The sequence below is a fragment of the Ceratotherium simum genome, chromosome 8, assembly GCF_057802395.1.
Source record: "Ceratotherium simum simum isolate JZ-2026a chromosome 8, ASM5780239v1, whole genome shotgun sequence".
Classification (NCBI taxonomy): domain Eukaryota; kingdom Metazoa; phylum Chordata; class Mammalia; order Perissodactyla; family Rhinocerotidae; genus Ceratotherium; species Ceratotherium simum.
The window spans coordinates 20,556,104-20,575,689 of NC_141907.1; the positions used below are offsets into that span (position 1 = coordinate 20,556,104).

A 19,586-nucleotide genomic window follows, 5' to 3' on the forward strand; every position below is an offset into this window, starting at 1 on the left:
TTATTAGTGGTGTCATTTAATTCTTTATAATTCCAAAAGACATATTTAACTGGAACCTTTATAATTGGAAACATTTTAATTTTAGTTAATCATATGCTGCCTTATTCTTCCCAAGTTTTTTCAGCAATTAGAGACTGTGTAAACATTGTTTTTTGCAGACTTGAAAGTAATTTCATTCACAAAAATTTTTTAAATTTAAAGTTCTGTACTAATAGAATTAAAACCTTATTAAAAGATGATAATGACATGTTCTTTGATCAGATTACATCTTAAATCCTATTACATATATATGAAGAGACAGGTGGTGTCTTATGTTTTATAGTCCACCTTCTTTCCCAGAGTCACTTGGGCAGCTGTACAGAATTATAGCAGAGATGCTCAGTGTTGCTCTGTTTCCAAGCCTCTCTTGTGGTTGGTGTGGGGCCATGTGACTAAGTTCTGGCTAGTGAGATGGGACAAGCAATACAGGTGACTTCTAGGCCTGACAGTAAAGCTCACATAGAATCAGTGGTCATAATTGACCACTTTCTTTTCTTCCCATTTGGCTATAAACAAAGAATTTGCACAATGGAAGCAGCCAGGGCATGTGAGTCATGGCCTGGAAAGCTACCAGGAGAGCCTTTTGACTGCATTGGACTGTGACATGAGCAAGAAATAAGTGCTTATGTTTAGTGACTAAAATTTTGCATTTATTTGTTACTTACCATAGTCTGTCCTAGTCCTGTCTTGGGCATTATAATGTAAATAGAAAAATACATATCATTTTAAAATAAAAAATCAAAAATTAATTATAGGAGGCTGGATAGCAGCACCAGTGGGTAGTTTTTTAATCTCCCCAAATCACCATAGAGCAACTAGGATAGTAAAAGAAAAAACACGGCGACACCATCTTCACTAAAATTAGGTGATAGAATATCCCTATGAATCTCAGAAATGAGCAGTTTGGGCTAAAACCATCAATGGAACAAGGTCACATGGGAGGAGCAATTTTGGGGGAGCAAGCAGAGGGACGGTAAGGGGGACTTGTGATGGTCCCACAAGCCAAAGAACCCGGAATTTGCCAACATGTACTCAGCCCCAAAAGGAGGAGTCCCCAGTAGTGGTAGCAGTCTCAACTGGTGGATCCAAAAACCACAACCAAAACTGGGAGAGGGCTGTCCAGCATTCAGCTGGCAGCTAGTAAAAGGACGCTGCAGAAAGGTATGAGGGTACTGGGCAACGTGGGCTTCAGGGTTCCCAGGAGGAGCCAGTGAGGGCACCTAGGCCTGCTCTGAGAGAAATGATTGGGTATAGAACACACTGACAAGGGAAGGACTCGGGGTAAAGGAGAGAAGGTTCAGATACTGATTGAAGAGGGGACCAAAAGAGACAGAATTCAGAAAATACTAAAGAGGGACACAGAAACCCATGTTATCTAATACTTTGTATTAACCACAGAAGCGAGAACCCTGGACCCATGAAACTAGGAAACTGCCCTGGCCCACCTCACCTCCTACACTGGAATCTAAAAATATAGGAACGAAAAGATGAGAAAATCCATCTCACTAACGCGTGATCACATCTGACAATATGCTCTAAGAAAACTGGATGACAATCTGCATAACATACCCACAGAAAACCAAGATATCTCAGAAACATTTACGAAGCAGAGGAAAACAGTAATCTAATATTTTTTAAAATGTTGAAGAAATTAAAGAAGTGATAGAAGCTAAGAAAGAACAATATAACATCAAAATTGGAAAAGTTCAGAAATTAGATGGGGAAGCAACAGGAGGAAATAAAATGAGAGCTGACGGAGCTCAGAGGAACTACTAGAGTTACAAATATGTTTAGAAATAAACTAGAAGGAACACAAGAGCAAATAGACAACATATCCATAAAAACTCTACAGCAAACATCATATTTAGTGTTGGAAAATCTAAGGCTTTCTGTATTCATTTTCTATTGCTGCTGTAATAAATTACCACAAACTTTAGTGGCTTGAAACAACACAGTCTGATTATCTTAGAGTTCTGCAGGTTAGAGGTCTGGTACAGGTTTCATTGGGCTCAAATCAGGGTGTCAGCAGGGCTGCATTCCTTTCTGGAGGCTCTAGGGGAGAGTCTGTTTCCTTGTCCTTTCCAGTTTCTAGAGGCCTTGCACATTCCTTGGCTTGTAGCCTCTTCCTCCATCTTCAAAGCCAGCTACAGCGGGTTGAATCCTTTTCTTATTGTATCACTCTGCCACCGTCTTGCACTTTTAAGAACCCTTGTGATTACATTGGGCCCACCTGGAGAGTCTAGGCATTCTCCCTATTTTAAGGCCTCCTGCTACACCACCTTAATTCCCATCTGCAATTTGAATTCCCCTTTGCATGTAACATGTTCACAAGTTCTGGAGATTAGGATATGGATATCTTTGGGGGCTATTATTGTGCCTTCCACACTTTCTCTCTGAGATCAGTTACATGACAAGGATGGCTGCATTCACAATTCTTATTCAGTATTGTACTGGAGAGCATGACCAGTGCAGTAAAGTCAGGAAAGAGGAAAAAGGAATGAAGATCGGAAAGGAAGAAAACTGTCATTATTTACAGATGACATAATTATGCATGTAGAAAATTCAAAAGAATCTACTGATAACTATTAGAATTAATGTATTAATTTTGCAAGGTTTATATATCAGCAACATTAATTAGAAAAAGAAAATTTAAAAAGATACCATTTACAGCAGCAGCAAAATATATCAGATTCCTAGGAATAAGTCCAAAGATGTGCAATATCTCTGCCCCAGACTATAAAAGAGTATTCAGAAAAATTAAAGATTTAAATAAATGAAGGGCCATAACATGGTTGTATATTGATAATACTAAGATGTCAGTGCTCCCAAATTTGTCTCTAGTTTCAACACAATCAAAATCTCATCTGAAATTTTTGTCAAAATTGACAAGCTAATTCTGAAATGTATATGGAAATGCTTTGGCCCAAACTATAGGACAAGAACAAAAGTTGGAGGACTTATACTACCTGATCTTAAAACTTATAAAGCTACAGTGATAATTGGTGCAAAGACAGACATATAGATCAATGAAACAGAATAGAGAATCCAGAAATAAACGCTACATGTATGGTAAACTGATTTTCAACAAAGGTGCCACGGATTTTCAAAAAATGGTGCCATAATAACTAGACACACACACACACACACACACACAGTGAACCTTCACCTTCACCCCATACATAGACATAAACATAGGAGGTAAAACTTCTAGAAGAAAACAGGAGAAAATCTTAGTGATTTTGTGTTTGCAAAGATTTCTTAGAGCACAAATGGCATAAACCATAAAAGAAAAAATTGATAAATTGGTCTTCATCAAAACTAAAAACTTTTGCTCTTAAGAAACTTAAGAAAATAAAATTTCTAGTCACAAACAGAGAGAAAATATTTGACAAACATATCTGATAAAGGACCTGTGTCCAGAATTCCAGAATAAATAGAGATCATACAACTCAAGAATAAGAAGTAAAATTACCCAATTAAGAAATGAACAAAAGATTTAAACAGACACTTCCACAAAAGGAGATGTGAATGGCCAATAAGCACATGAAAAGATGCTCAACATTATCATTAGGGAAATGCAAATAAACGCCATAATGAGTAAAGTTAAACATATACCTATCATACCACCCAGCCATTCCTCTTCTTTGTACTTACCCAAGAGAAGTGAAAGCAAAGGGCCACATAGAAATGTTCATAGCCGACTTTTTTGTAATACCCCAAACTGGAAACAACCCAAATTCACCAACAGGTGAATGGACAAACAAAAAATATATCCATACAATAAAAAGGAACAGACTACTGATAAACACAGCAACATGGATGAATTTCAAAATCATTATACTAACTGAAAGAAGCCAGACACGAGAACATCCCATATGATTCCGTTTATATGAAATTTTCTAAAATGAAAACTAATCTATTGTTAAAGAAAACAGTCCAGTGGTTGCTTGGGGATCGAGGCAGAGGGAGGGATGGATTGCATGAGGAAATTTTTTGTATCTCAAGTGTGGTCCTGACTTCATAGGTGAATATATTTGTCAAAGATCATCAAATCGCACAGCTCACTGTATATAAATTATTCTTCATAAAAAATAAACAGTGAATTACCATTTCAAACTTACCAGATTTGCGAAAAATTAAAAGCCTGACAATCGATACAGTCATTTTGGAGAGCAATATCTAGTAAAATTGGAGATGCAAGTCCTCTGTGGTAGTACATGCATGCAGGGAGACATATACAAGATTGGTCAATACTATAGTGTTTATAATACCGAAAAATTGAGAACAACCTAAATATCTATCAGCAGGAAAATGGATAAGTAAACTGTGGTATGCCCACACACTGGAAGACTACAGAGCAGTGAAAATAATTAAACTGTAGCCACATGTACCAAAACACACACATAAACTTCAAAACAATGTCGAAGGGAAAAAGTATTTACACATCTCATTTATGTAAGTACAAAGCAGTACCATATGTTGCTTTTGACATACATACGTGTAAGTATATAAAAACGTGGGTGGGAATGGCCTACTCCAACTTCAACATAGTTGTCACCTCTGGGGTGAGAGGATATGGAAGCAGATCTAAAGGGTACCAAGCACACTTCAAGTATCAAATTTTATTTCTTTAAAAAAAATCTGAAGCAAATACGAGGAGATATCCACATTTGTTAAAATCTGGGTGGTAGGTAAATGAGTGGGTTTTTTTTTTTTTTAATTATTCTCTGTTATTTTCCATGTGTTTCAATTATTTCATTTTTTTTAATAAACTGTTAATATGGGAGCACATTTACATGAATGCTGTGTTTGACACCTTTCTTAGTTTTCTAGGGCTGCCATGAAAAAATACCACAGACTGAGGGCTTAACCAATGGAAATTTATTTTCTCATAGTTCTGGAGGCTGGGAGTCCAAGATCAAGGTGCTGGCAGGGCTGTTTTCTGGTGAGCCCTCTCTCCTTGTCTTAAAAATTGCTGCCTGCTCATTGTGTCCTCACAGGGCCTTGCAACCACAGGACCAGGAACAGAATTTGCCACCCCAAAATATGCCTCTTTGGCATAAGGGCTATTTTGAGCTGATGATTATTAAGAAACAGCAGACACAGGAAAAGCTCTGAAAACCTAGTAGAAGTTACCCTTTTGTAAAGGAAATTTACATTTATAGGGGAAATCTCCATTTGTAAGAGTGTCTCCCTTTCTCTGCCAGGAAGAAGAGTGTGATTCTAAATCTCCAGAAACTTTTATCAGTGGAGAAGGCAATGACTTAAATCTGCATAACAACTTTACCCGTGTTTACTGTACTCTTCCTGGTGACCTCCCATAACTGACCCTATCTTAACAACAGAATGTTAAAGCTATTTTTCAGGGACTGCGAGGAGCCAGGAGCATGCACAGAAGAAAAAATTTTGACCTGCCAATCGAAACTCATCCTGCCAGCCCTTGCATACCAGCCAGCCCTCCCTGATCCCTTAAACTTCACCCCACACTTTGGACGGGTGAGACAGTTTGAGAGCTTGGCCTCCTGTCTCCTTGCCAGTAGACCTCGCAATAAAGCTTTTCTTTTCTCAAAAGCTGGTGTGTCGCAGAGTCAGCTTCTGTGCGCATTGGGTGGCACAGGTAAACAGCCTCTTCTCTGTGCACTCACATCCCTGGTGTCTCCTCCTCTTCTTATAAGGACACCAGTCCTACTGGATTAGGACCTACCCATATGACCTCATTTAACCTTAATTATCTTTAAAGGCCATATCTCCAAATATAGTCACGTTGGGAGTTAAGCCTTCGGCATATGAATGTTGGAGGAGACACAATTCAGTCCATAACACTATTCAGAGTAAAAAACTTTTAAGCACCTACACATGCATTATTCTTTCTGAATGTGACGAGGATCAGCCTCTACCTTAGCCATTACTGCAGTCCCAGCCACCTTAGTCATATCCCTCATGGAAGACTGAGATAATAGGAACACCCATCTGTAAATATTTTCTGAAGTGAGGTCTGAGAGGCTTTCTTCTTAATAACAGGTAGAACTTTTCAAGTTGGATTTGTACTAATTATTTTGATTACTAGGATAAATTTCTTGCTTACTGCTAGGCTCTTGGTTCTGTTCTGCATAGTTGTGAACCAACAGCTCATTTCTCAGTCATGGCAGATTCTTAAATTTGCTTTAGCCCCTTTTTCATTTCCTAAAATCCCAGCCCTGGAATGGATCACAGTCTGTATATGTTAGATTTAAATTACTCATTGAATTCAACATTTATTGTGTACTCATTCTATGTCAGATTCTCTAAAAGGTAGTAGGGATACAAAAATCAGTAAAATACAGTTTCAACTCTTGGATTCACTCTTTAAATACTGCTCAAAGGGAAAAGGAAAACCTGAAAATGGTAATAGGTCTAAAATCAAATATTTTCTAGGGAATAACATCCTAATCTTTGATTGTGTGTCTTAGATCTGCATAGTCTACCTTTGCCTCTTAAGATAGTAAACTCCTCACATAAAAGGGCGGGAAGGGAAATGCTTTGTAAACCAAATGCTTGACTGCCTTTGACTTGAGCTCTCAGCATTTTTCTTATTTATACTAGAAGCATATTTTCAATGTCCAGATTTCTCTTGGATTGTGGACAGAATGGCTTTCATTCAACCTCTTGATGTATTTAATCTGTTCTCTGGAGGTGGGGGAGTAGACAGTCTCCAAAGATGGTGGTCATCAATTCCTTCCCTTTCTGTAAGCCCGTGCTGTTCCGCCTCAGAAAGTGGAGTCTGCCTCGCCTCCTTTCAGTCTGGGCTGGCCTTGCAACTGTCTTTGACCATCAGAATGTAGTGAAAGTGAAGCTATGCCAGTTTTGGGCTTGGCCTTTAAGAAGCCTGGCAGCCTCCACCCTCACCCTGGGAAGGCAGCTGCCATGTAAGAAAGCCAACTCCCCAGAGTCCACCATGATATGAGGAAGCCCAAGCTAGTCATGTGGAGAGGCCATGTTGAAAGAGAAAGAAAATAAGGTCATTCTACTTACCACAACATCATCTCTCCTAAGAAAATCAACAAAAAATTCCTAGTATCTATTATATTGACCATATTCACATATTTTCTATTATTCACCAAATACATATTTCACAGCAAGATTTCTCTGAATTGGGATCCAGTCGAGTTTTATACATTGCATTTGTTTGTTCTCTTTTAATCTAGAACAGTTCCTTCACTTTCCCAATGATGTTAACTTTTGGAAGATCCCCCATTTTGGTTTTGATTATTTCCTCTTAGTGTTCAACTTGATCCTCTATACCCTATATTTTCTATAAACTAGAAGTGAGATCTAAAAGCTTAAATAGGTTCAGCTTAAATATGAACAAGAATATCTCATAGGTGATTCTGCCTACTTCACACTGCATTTCCATCAGGAGTTAGATAAAAAAATATTTAATTTTTATTGAAGAATTCATCATGGTAGGGGAGGAGGTCCCAAAGAAGCCAGAGAGCTGTGGCAGCAGGCACTCTGTTAACAAATCAAAAAATATTCTTGTCTATGTAGAAGGTGGTTAGATCTCCCCCCCACCCATTTCTTTGAAAACTCAATTCTTGTCTCCTCTTTTTTATCAATGAGTTTTTCTTATTTAGCTTTCCTTTTTGAAGATAATGATCATGAGGAGTTGGTTTTCATCAAGCAAATGTACTAATCTGTCACAACATCAAAAGAATATTGTCATGAATGATACTAATTAAGCATAAAATCTTGGGAACAAAATAAGTAACTTGCTACAAAGTCATATTTGACTTCTGTGGGCTTTCATTCATTGCTGTGAGCTATTTTGTTTTTACTGAGTGCTTCTCACGTGAAGATCCCTAAATGTTAAGTGGGCCCATGGACCAAACAGTGAAAATGTATAACAAAAATGCATTTATCTAAGCAAACTGCATTTTTAATCAGCATCATTTTATTCAGTAAGTAAGTTTAAGCCTGCTTTGGAATCCACGTAAAGAGTTCTTTGAGAAAATAAATCCTTAAGCTTTAAAGTTTTTATTCTAACACTAAGTAATGCAATAGATTTAACTTTTGCCATTTCAAAACACTGTAAACTTACTTATGTTCTAATATTGCTTATCTTCAATAAATGGAAGGTATGCCACAATTCTCTTTTGACTAAGAGTTTGAGATTGGAATCGACCTGTATTTAAGTCCTGGTTCTGTCCCTTATTAGCTCTGTGTCCTTGGGCAGATCTTGCAGTCTCCCAAACCAGCTTTCTCTCCATATGTAAAATACATGAGTTAATGGTAACTTCAGAGGTTTGTAAAGAGGATAAAATAAAGTATATTTTGTGAAAAGTGCAGTAAAGTTTCTGTTAGTTATAGATTCGGTTTCTATCCAAGCAGTTGTCTGTGTATATTAACGGCACTTTTGGATTTTTGGTTTTAGATGATGAAATAAGGCATACATCTGTGTTTATGGGCTTGGATTATTGCATAAAGGGAGTATGGGCACATGCAAATGTCTAGATTTGATATCGTCTTTCCTAGAGCATGGTGACAGATTTGGAGTCAGAAGGCTATTTTAAAGTTTTCTGTTTTGGGACACCTGGGGTTAATCTGGGGTTGAGAGGAAAAGGCACCTGAGGTCACTGGGTAATAGCAGGAGATTTACCTAAACCTCACTCTGAGTAACTCAGCAGCATTTCAAAAGCTATTAGTTCAGAATCCTGACACCAGGTTCCAGCTGGTGAAATGCTAAACTGGCAGTTGGTGGCTAGTGCCTCTGCATGTCGCCTTGTGGGTTTTTTTAGACCTGGAAATTGAAAGCATGTGGTATCAAAAAGCAGCAGCTAATCTACTCTGTATACAAAGAGATGTGTTTATTTTTCCTTTGACTCTAGGAAGCCTGGCTGCTCCTCAGCTCTGATTACACAATTCCCACCTGACAGTTAAGGCTTCTGAAACTACTGAGGCCTGCGGAAAGTAGAAAAATCAGGTAGCCTTGCCTTTCCCAAGAGTCAGAAAGTCATATAAATATCTAGGGCTAATCCCGTGGCTACTGGTTTAACCAGACTCAGTGATGCTTATGCCTGAACTCCTGTCAGGGTGAGTAAGACTGTCTTTTATCTCAGTGTGGTTTTGGGAACAATCCAGAAAGCCATTCTACCCTTCAAGTGTGGGTTTTAAATTGCAGTACTTAAAGGTAATCAGGAACTACATTTAAACCGAGGTACTAGTTAAACAAAGGTCACCATTGCCCTAGCATAGTTTCTAAGCAATTTAACATCTAGCTACGCTTGCTATCCTTGCTGTCAGTGAGGTTTTGGAAATGCATAATTCCCTGAAACTTTAGCTAAAATGCTGCTTATTTACTGAGTCGGCATCCCCCTTAATATGTTTCGAGGGTAAATATTATTACCTTTATTTTAAGTTTCCAAAGTCTGTGGCTCAGAGAGGGCAAGTTGTCATCGTTGATGCAGAAATTTGGTATAATCTATAGAGAATGCAGTAGAAAAAGCCTTTGACTGTGAATGTAGAGATTGAAAGGTAACAGAATAGGCCACTCCCAAATATACCACCCTGGCAAAAGGATGATTTTGAGCTGAAGGCAATTGAAAAGAAGCAGATACAAGAACAGCTCTCTGCCCTTCCCTTGTTTGCTTAAAAGCAGGACATAATTTATAAAGATGTCCCCCTCCCCTTCCCTCTCTACCAAGAGGGCAGAAGTTAATCATTGGAAACAATTCTGGACCCTTATTTACCATGAGTTTCCCCATATCCTTGCCTTCCCCCAATTTGCCGCCCTAGAAGCTCAAAGTCCTTTTCCTTTGCCTTGTCATATCTCTAAAAATGTATTGTTCTTTTATTAAGATGCTGTATAAGCCCAAGTTCTAACCACCCTTTTGAGAGACTCATCTCTAAGTGCTCCCATGTGTATGCTTGATGCACAGGTTAATATACTGCTGCTTGTTTTTTCTCTTAGTCTAATTTATAGGGCCTCAGGCAAGAACCCAAGATGGGTAGAGGAGAAAGATGTTTTCCTCTTCTACAAGATCGACTAGATTCTGGTGGAGGTTCTATTCCTACTTTGGAGAGGTTATTTGATTTTCCCCTGTATGTATGTGTGTGTGTGTATGTTTATTGATTTAACAGTGCTACCTCTTACAGAGTTCTTACCTTACCGTGTTCCATGTTGAATGTTTTTCATGCTGTGTCAGACATCTTCTGTTTGCTCCTCCAGATCTACTCTCCGCTCTTCCCCTCCTGCTGTATGCTCTGGGAGGCTGACCTTTATGGACGCCATCAACAGGCACCTCCAGGTCTCACCTCAGGTTGTTTTTGGCCAGTAGGAGACATGGACAGATGGAAGGTCTGAAGGCCAGAGGAGGAGAGAGAGGCTGGAGTGTTGACACCCACAGCTTCCTCCCTGTGTGCTTGTCATGGTTGCCTGAGGGCTTCTGCTGAGGCCATGGCTCTTGTACGGCTGCCCTTTCCATATAATTATTCTCTTTGGGTTCCAGTAACTTCTGTCTCCCCATGGCCCTGTAGACCCAGGGGTGGAAATGGCTCCCTGCTGTTAACAGCCCTGAGAGAATGCACACTCCCTGGGTAGTTCACCTTAACTCTGCCCACAACCTGGTAAACAGTCCCCTTAAGAGTAAACAAATAAACAAACTCACTGATAAGGAGAATAGATTGGTGGTGACCAGAGGGGAAGGGGGTGGGGGGAGGGCAAAAGGGATAAAGGGGCACATATGTATGGTGACAGATGGAAACTAGACTTTTGGTGGTGAATGTGATGCAGTCTATACAGAAGCCAAAATACAATGGTGTACACCTGAAATTTACACAGTGCTATAAACCAAGGTGACCTCCATAAAATAATTAAAATAAAAAAGTAACTCCCCTCAGTTACCCCACTTGAAGGTGCCACCTGTTTCCTGCCAGGTCTTGAATGTCACATGAAGGGGATGCAGACCTATCCTCTATCCACTCTGGGTCCTTTCTGGCTGGGCTACAAATTAAATTGACATGAGACAGAATAACAGGAGAAAATCAAACAAAGCTTTATAACATGTATACATGGGAGAGACCCAGGAAAACTGAGTGACTTGAAAAAATGGCAGAGGCTCTCATCTTAAATACTATCCTCAGCTAAAGACAAAGAAGGCTATGAGAGATTACCAGAAAAGCACAGTAAACATGAGTAAGGTTAATATGCAGATTTAAGTCCTTGCCTTCTGCACTGATAAGAGTTTCTAGAGATAAGATCATCCCCCCTGCTTCCTGGTAAAGAGAGGGAGATAACTTTACAGATGGAGATTTCCTTTATAAATGTAAATGTCTCTTACAAAGGATAACTTCTACTTTTACTTGGTTTTCAGAGCTTTGATAAGAATGGGCTTAGCAAGGACCCTCCCAGTCTATCCATACCCAGTGTTATCTATGGTGATGGCCTGTCCTGGGGACAGGCCTTCTATCTTAATTCTTTTAGGCAGTTAGTTGGGGTGGGAGGACAAAGTTTCTTTCAGAGAAAATAATCAAGGTAAAGAGACATATTTTGAGGTGGCCAATTCTGATCCTCCACACACCCATGTGATCTCTTTTCATTCTTTCTGCAACTGGGAAGAGAGATGTATCATTATCCCCATGGTACACCTGAGAAAGGCTCAGAGACATTAAACCACTTGCCTGAAGTTACAAAATTAATTTGTAAGCAGTGAAGCAGGATTCAAAGGGAGGTCTGTGTGACTAGCTGTACTGCTCATCACCAGGCTGAACCCTACTGCATCACCTCTGTAGTCCCAACCTTTTCCCTTTGCCCTCTTTTTGTAAAAAATACTTTGCCAACCCTCTTGACTCTCTTGTAATGAAATTCATAGATAATATAATCTACCTAAATGCCTACTTTCAAATAAAACATATAAAATATTTAAAAATAAAAGGACAGAGGCTGGCCTAGTGGCATAGCAGTTAAGTTCACATGCTCCACTTTGGCAGCCTGGGGTTTGCAGGTTCAGATCCCAGGCACGGACCTATGTGGCACTTATCAAGCCATGCTGTGGCGGTGTCTCATATAAAGTAGAGGAAGATGGGTGCACATGTTAGCCCAGGGCCAATCTTCCTCAGCAAAAAAGAGGAGGATTGGTGGCAAATGTTAGCTCAGGGCTGATTTTCCTCAAAAATAAATAAAGTAAATAAATAAAGGACAGTTACTTACAATAAAATATGTATTTCACATGTAAATTCTCAGCATGACCACACTGTTACATTGTAATGATGTAGTTAGATGCATATACTTTATTATAATGAGTATACTTGGGTTTAAGATAAGGCAAAACTGAATTTTTTCTTTATATATGACATTTTGAAATCAGAGCTAAATTAGGATGTTCATGTAGAATCCCTGAGGTGGATAAGACTTTTGCTCAAAAGTACTCTCTCTCTCCCCTCCACCTCCATGGGAGGAGTGTACTTTTTCTTTTCCACCTCTTGAGTTTGGGTGTGCCAGAGTGGCCTGCTTTGGCCAAGTGGGATCAGAGCAGGAAGACGGAAATAAGGCTTGAAATGTGCTGTGCAGTGGGACTTGCTCTCTTGTGCCTCTGCCATTATCATGAGAAGAGCTCCTCCCAGGTGTCTGCTGCCCCTTCAGCCTGGGCCCCAATGATGAGACACATGGAGCAGACCTGAGCCCAACCCAAACTAGGAGCCAAGCCCAGCTGACCAAGTTTGAAGCAGAACCGCCCAGCTGAGCCCATCCTACCTCAGCCAACCCCTAGCTAACCCACAGATACATGGGGGAGAATGACTGACTGTTGTTTTAAGCCACTATGATTTGGAATGGCTTGTTACACAGAAATTGCTGACAGATACAATCATCATGAATGTAACAGCTATAAAGGCAGAAGAGATGGGTTGCACTGAGGATTCAGATAATGTTGCCATGTTGCTATTGGTCATGTGAGTATTCCACAATGGTGAACACTTTTTTTTTTTGCTGACGAAGATTCCCCCTGAGCTAACATCTGTGCCAATCTTCCTCTTTTTGCTTGAGGAAGAGTCATCCTGAGCCAACATCTGTGCCGATCTTCCTCTATTTTGTATGTGGGTCACTGCCATGGACTACGGATGAGTGGTGTAGGTCTGTGCCCAGGAACTGAACTCGGGCCGCTGAAGTGGATTGTGCCGAACTTAACCACTAGGCCATGGGGCCAGCCCCTGAACAATTTTTTTTTCTGTACAAAGCAAAGTATAATTTCCCCTTGATATGCCCAGTAGTTGCAGTCCTGGCATATTCAGATATATTAAAACTGTATGAAAATACTTTGTAATTGTGTAAATCAAAGTTAGATTCTAGACTTAAACTATAAACAGATTATTCATCTATATAAAGGTCTATCCAGACTCTAAAAAAAATTGTGGCAGACTCAGAGTAACTAATTATTTATTGCACAGGACTAATCATTTCAGGCCATTTAGTGCCCAGCCCCCACCCTCCAGATTCCAGTAGTGCCCCCAATCACTGTGACAACCCAGAACACCTCCACACATTTCCAAAATGTGCCCTAGGAGGTGGCATGGCCCTTGTTGGAATCACTAGATGAGATAACTCAATAGTCCCTTCGAGCTCAAATATTCTCAGATTTTGTGAATCTGATTTTGTCATTTAATCAATAAATATGTATTAAATGTCTGTTATGTGCCAGCAGTGTGGATATAAGAATAATACAGAACCATTGCTCTCAAAGGGCTTACAGTGTAGAGGGGAGCACAAGCGGGCTATTAGGCAATTTTAATGAAGAGCAATAATTAATAGCACTGATGTCCATTCAGGCTACTACAGGAGCACGTAAGAGGAGCATCTGACCTAATCTTGGGCTTTCCCAGAGGATGTGATGTCTAAACCATCCTGAGGGAGGACTAGGTGTTAACCAAGCACAGAGGGGTAGGAGGTGGACAGAGGAGAAGGAGCAGGCAGCATGCTCCATTCCCTGAAGAAAGGGCAGCATGGCCTGTCTGCTGAGACTGCAGAAGGAGCATGAGCACTGGAGCTGCGAGATCGTGGTTCAAATCCCGCCTCAGCTCTACTCCTGAGCCATTATCATAACTAAGCTTTACAAATTGCTCATTATGTTCCGGGCACTTTGTAAATGCTTTACATGGATTACCTCTTTTAATCTTCCCAACAGTACCTAAAAGGGTAGGCACTATTATTATTACTCGTCTGTTACGGAATAAGAAACTGAGGCACAAAAGGTTAAGTGACCACTTGCCTAAGCTAAGTGGTGGAGGGGGATCAGAACCAAGACAGTCTGACTCCAGAGCCAGTGTTCTTCTCACTACCCTCCACAGCCTAACCTCTGATCTTGTCTCCTCAGTTGTAAAGTGTGTACAGTAAGAGCTTCCCTGAACTGACATATGGATGAAATGGTTCATATATTTAAAGCACCAGACACACTGATGGAATATTTGAAAAAATTAGTTATTATCCAAGTTCAATTTTACCTCAAGGTCCAAGATGGCTGCTAGAGCATCAGTCATCATATCTGCATTCCACCAGCAGGGAGGAGGAGGGGGGAAGAATAAGGAGATAAACCTCCCAGTTGAGCCATTCCTTTAAGGAGGCTTCTCTGAAGCTCCATGCAGGACTTCTGCTTAGTCTGGGATTGGGCCTGACTGATGGTGGGGTACAATAGTGCCCCTCCACCCCGAAAGCAGGCAACATCCCAGTGCCAGTCATGCACCAGAGCGCCCTGTGCATCAGGTGGAGGCTCGACTCCAGATGAAACCACATCTCCGCCTCCTTCTACCCCTGCCCTCTCCTGCTTTTCTCACCTTCTTACAGGTCGAGATTCTCCATGTGGGGCTCTGCTTCTAGGAACCCCACAGTATGTTCTTTTTTAGCCAAAATCTGCCTCCTTATAATCTCACCCGAGTTCTACTGTGCTGAGTAACCCAGGACAAATGGAATTCTCTTCCATATCGTAGCACCTCTATATATTGGAACACAGCCATGAGAGAATAATGTAATAACTAATGTGCACATATCATTTGGCTGTTGACACAGTGCTCTTGTGTTCATTTTCTCATGCACACTAACACTCCCTCTCCTTGGCGGTAGTGTTATTTTTACAGGTGAGGAAACTGAAGCTCGGATAGTGACTTCTCCAAGGTCACTTGGAAAGTAAGTGGCAGAGCTGGGCTCTCAGGGAGGAGGACTTAAGCCAAAGGCTCAGACAAGGTGTTTTAGTTTGCTAGGGCTGCTGTAACAGTGCCACAAACCGGATGGCCGAAAACAATAGAAATTTATTCCCTCACAGCTCTACAGGCTCGAAGGCCAAAATCAAGGTGCCAGCAGGGCCATGTTCCCTCCCAAGTCTCTAGGGGAGGATCCTTTCTTGCCTCTTCCTAGATTCTAGTGACCCCAAGCGTTCCTTGGCTTGTGGCAGATAACTCCAGCCTCTGCCCACCTCTGTCTCTCTGTGTCCTCTCCTATTCTTATAAGGACACTCTCGTTGGATTTAGGGCCCACCCTAATGATCTCATCTCTATCCTTACCTCATTACATCTGCAAAGACCCTCTTTCCAAATAAGACCACATTCTGAGTTTCCAGATGAACATGAGTCTTTGGGGGATACTATTCAACCCACTACCCATGGAATTTTACCTTTCACTAGATGTACTTATCTCCAGGTTTCATTTCTATGTGTTTATATGGGATGGTCACTTTCATGCACATAAATACATGTTCTCTTCTGCACCTGGTTCCCAGCACTCATACTAGAGGGGTGCATGCAGGCAGGAAGACATGTGGAGGCGCAGCCCCCGCAGAGCGCTGATGGAGCGCCTCCCGGGGGTCCAGGTCCTCAGGTCTTCACTGCCTTCTGAAAGGCCCGCTCCAGCGGGTCTCCTGTTTGTCATGTCCCAGGACACATGCCAAGCCCAGCACATCAGAAATGACCAGTGACCGGCCGGTCCCGTGGCTTAGCGGTTAAGTGCACGCGCTCCGCTACTGGCAGCCTGGGTTTGGTTCCCAGGCACGCACCGACCCACTGCTTGTCCGGCCATGCTGAGGCCACGTCCCACATACAGCAACTAGCAGGATGTGCAACTATGACATACAACTATCTAGTGGGGCTTTGGGGAGAAAAAGGGAAAAAAAGGAGGAGGATTGGCAATAGATGTTAGCTCAGGGCAGGTCTTCCTCAGCAAAAAGAGGAGGATTGGCATGGATGTTAGCTCAGGGCTGATCTTCCTCACAAAAAAAAAAAAAAAGAAAGAAATGACCAGTGAATCTCAGCAGCTTATCAAAGGGTGTCCTTACTTTTAGGGTGTTTGGTTCAGCAGTGTTGTTGCTGTTTTTCAGAGATCCGAGGAGGGCTACACAAAGCCCTTTGTGTCCAAGGCCTTGCCAGCCCAACTGTCACAGTTAAGGCTTTTCAGCGGTGGGGGGAGAGAGGTTTTCTGTGCTTTACTCTCAGAAATTAAAGTAGAGAGAGGAAGTCAAGGGGCTTCATGAGTGTCTAACTCAGCTCAGGCTGCTGTAACAGAATACCACAGACTGGGGGGCTTAAACAACAGGAAGTCATTTCTCACAGTTCTGGAGACGGAGCAGTCCAAGGTCAAGGTGCTGGCAGGGTTGGTGGCTAGTGCGAGCCCTCCTCCTGGCTGGTGGATGGCCACCTTGCTGTGTTCTCAAACGGCAGAAAGAAAGAGAGAGAGCACAAGCTCTGGGGTCTCTTCCTCCTCTTATAAGGGCACTTCATCTAAACCTAATCACCTTACAAAGTCCCCACCTTCACTACCATCACATTGGGGGTTAGAGTTCAACATATGAACTTTGGGAGAATACAATTCAGTCTAGAGCAGTGACCCTGTCAGCAGGGGAGTCAGGCTGCAGAACCAGAGAGCAGAGACTGCCATGGTAAAGTCTTTGTGGTGGTCCTTTGTCACTGGTGGTCTCCCCTGACAGTATTCCCCTTAAAGAGAAGTAGGTGCTCACTTTTATGTAAATAGGGGCAGTTTTATTTCTTTCCCATGTATAAATGTCAATGGACATGCAACTACAGTGTGCAACTATAAACGCTGTCCAAAAGGTAGAACATGAGAGTATGACTTTGACTTTAAAAAAAAAGAGGATGGTTCCAACAAGCATCTGCAGCTGAAGCTATTTCTCGCTGCTGTTGGTGGTGATACTGCCTTTTGGACTTAACAACCCAACCAAATTTTTGTTCCAAAGAGTCATCTCATTTCCTGCCCGTATTCTTACTAAACGAGCGTACTTACAGGTGCTAAGGGTGAGGCAGAAAATAGGTGAACTTGTGCAGGTCCAAGTTGCCTGCGAGTCGTCCCACCCACTGCGTCTGTGCCAGTCACGGGCAGCCCGGGGCAGGCGGGGAAGGCGTTTGGGGGCGTGGCCTGCGCCCTGGCGGCCGCAGTTCCTCCCAAGCACGCGGGGGCGCTGTGAGTCCCTTGTGGGTCGCGAGGACGCTCTTTCTCAGTTTTCTTGGTTCGGACTGAGGCTTTCGGGACGGCGGCGGGAAGATGGCGGTCCCCAGGGGCCGGCTTGAACCCGTGGAGGCAGAGGGGAACGCGGGTCGCCAGGGGAGCTCTGGAGTGGAGGTGGTGTTTCCCTCCGATCCCGCCACCCCCGCCCCACTGTGCCCTCACGGTGGGTCTGCGTCTGGGCTCACCCTGGCTGTTGGGTGCCAGGGGCGTGGGTTAGCACGAAGGTGCCGTGGCCTTTTACGGCTCCCGGATTTTTATCTGCTTCTCTACCCCCACCGTGTGTGATGCCTGGAAAACGCCGCTTTCGCGGGATGTTCTTTTTTTCAACTTACTTGAGAAGCCGTCATAGAAAGTCCCCACGGTTGTGCTTTTGGCTCCACGGCTGTTACATCTCTCTTTTAAGGAAGAAGAAGAGGCGAGGCAAAGGGAATTCAAGTTATTGAGTAATTCCCGTTGCTAAGTACTTGGGGATTTCATTTGTTAATTTGCTGTCTTTTCAATAAAAAAAGTTAGGGAGAACGATAGAATGAATTCTTGCTTAGAAACCAGATCGAGTTTTCTTCCAGCTTGCAGAGAGGGTGTGTCCAACTCTAAAAGGTCAGGTTTTCACTGAAAGAGGAACTGAACCGGAGGTGGCCAAGTGCTCAGTTCTCTGGACCCCCTCGTTTTAGTTTCAGGACCCAGGTCATCCACCATGTAGAGAGCTGCTGTACTGACAATAGCATTTTCTTTCTGGAGAGACCAGTTTTCAAAAATTATTCAGTGACTGAATGTTGTGACTGAGAGAAAAAGAAAAATATTTATTAAATAGAGTAGTGGATTTAATTATGACAAATTGTGCGTAAAACTAAAACATGTTTTATTTAAGGGTAGTGAAAACTAGAAATGTAAATGACTATTGTTTTACATGTTTTTCCCTATTCTGAGACTAGGACCCACTCTTCTGTTTGTGAAGGTGAACCAAGGGAAAGAAGAAACACGGAGGTTTTATGCCTGCTCAGCCTGTAGAGATAGAAAAGACTGTAATTTTTTTCAATGGGAAGATGAAAAGGTATATCAACTTTTTGGATATATGTTTTTTTATTTATGATGTTTGTGACACTTTATTGAGATGTCTAAACCAGTAAGACTATGCAGTTTGAGCATTATATGAGTTAAATCTCTTAAAAGAGATGAAGATGCCATGTTTTTTTGTTTGAAAGAATGGAGTTTATGCTTACTCTGGACTTGCTCTGATTACTGATATCTTAAACTACTCTCTTTAAGATTTAGTTCCCTTTAAGACTTTGTCAGGTGTTAGTGTTGGGTGGCTAATCCTTTGTTTGCAAATATAGATTTCTCCCTAAAGAGTCTAGGTCATGATCATTCCAGGAAGTGTTATAGAAAAACGCTTTTCTTGAACATTTGCTTTGAACATCCTTTATACAGCTACTGGATGACCAATGAAGGCAATTAAAGATATGGTTATGAAAAAGCTTGGTATCCTTCTGGACTCAGCTCCAATTAAAATTTCTGAACGTTTTGACTAGAAAATTTTCAGCTTTGTTAGGTTTATTGGAAAACAGTCTTGTATACCACTCTTCTGTAGACCCATTAAGATCACCATCTCTCTGGTAATGTCTCAGTGCTTTAGTATGTTGGGCATTGCTTCAAACTGTTATAGAATTTTCCCAGTTTATATGTTTTGTTTTCTTCCCCTCTGAAATGAGTGCTTGTTTACAACATTGAGCTGCTTGGATTTCTGGCTTCTTGATGTTGGAATGTGATACCAGTTTTTCTAAGATGGTAGCAAGTTTGATAGTGTAAGTGGGTTTTTTATTCTCTTTCAGCTGTCAGAAGCTAGACTTGCTGCCCGAGAAGCTCACAACCGAAGATGTCAGCCTCCTCTATCCCGAACGCAGTGTGTGGAAAGGTACTGATACAGTGGCATTTTTGTTTTTTATTACTATTTGTTTTTTCCTGTGACTTTAAATTTACTTATTTTTAAATTTTTATTGTGGTAGAAATATATAACATAAAATCTGTCATTTTAATAATTAAGTATACAGTTCAGTGGCATTCATTACATTCACAG

The 19,586-nt window shown here is 41.5% G+C and overlaps 1 protein-coding gene across 3 annotated transcripts in view; it reads left to right on the top strand.

The window, feature by feature from the left end:
- Positions 1–17,524: 17,524 nt before the first annotated feature.
- The window catches only part of ZCCHC4 (zinc finger CCHC-type containing 4), a 59,924-nt gene continuing 57,862 nt past the window's right edge, over positions 17,525–19,586 (top strand). For 2 of the 3 annotated variants that reach the window (XR_015552890.1, XM_004432322.3), the window contains exons 1-3: positions 17,526–17,675; positions 18,445–18,563; positions 19,342–19,424. Coding sequence is in view for 2 of the 3 variants with exons in the window: in XM_004432322.3 (XP_004432379.1) it covers positions 17,549–17,675; positions 18,445–18,563; positions 19,342–19,424 (329 nt within the window). In the remaining variant the exon portion in view is untranslated. Of the gene's footprint in view, positions 17,676–18,444; positions 18,564–19,341; positions 19,425–19,586 lie in introns of all 3 variants that reach the window. The other variant, XM_087434150.1, reaches the window with a different exon arrangement.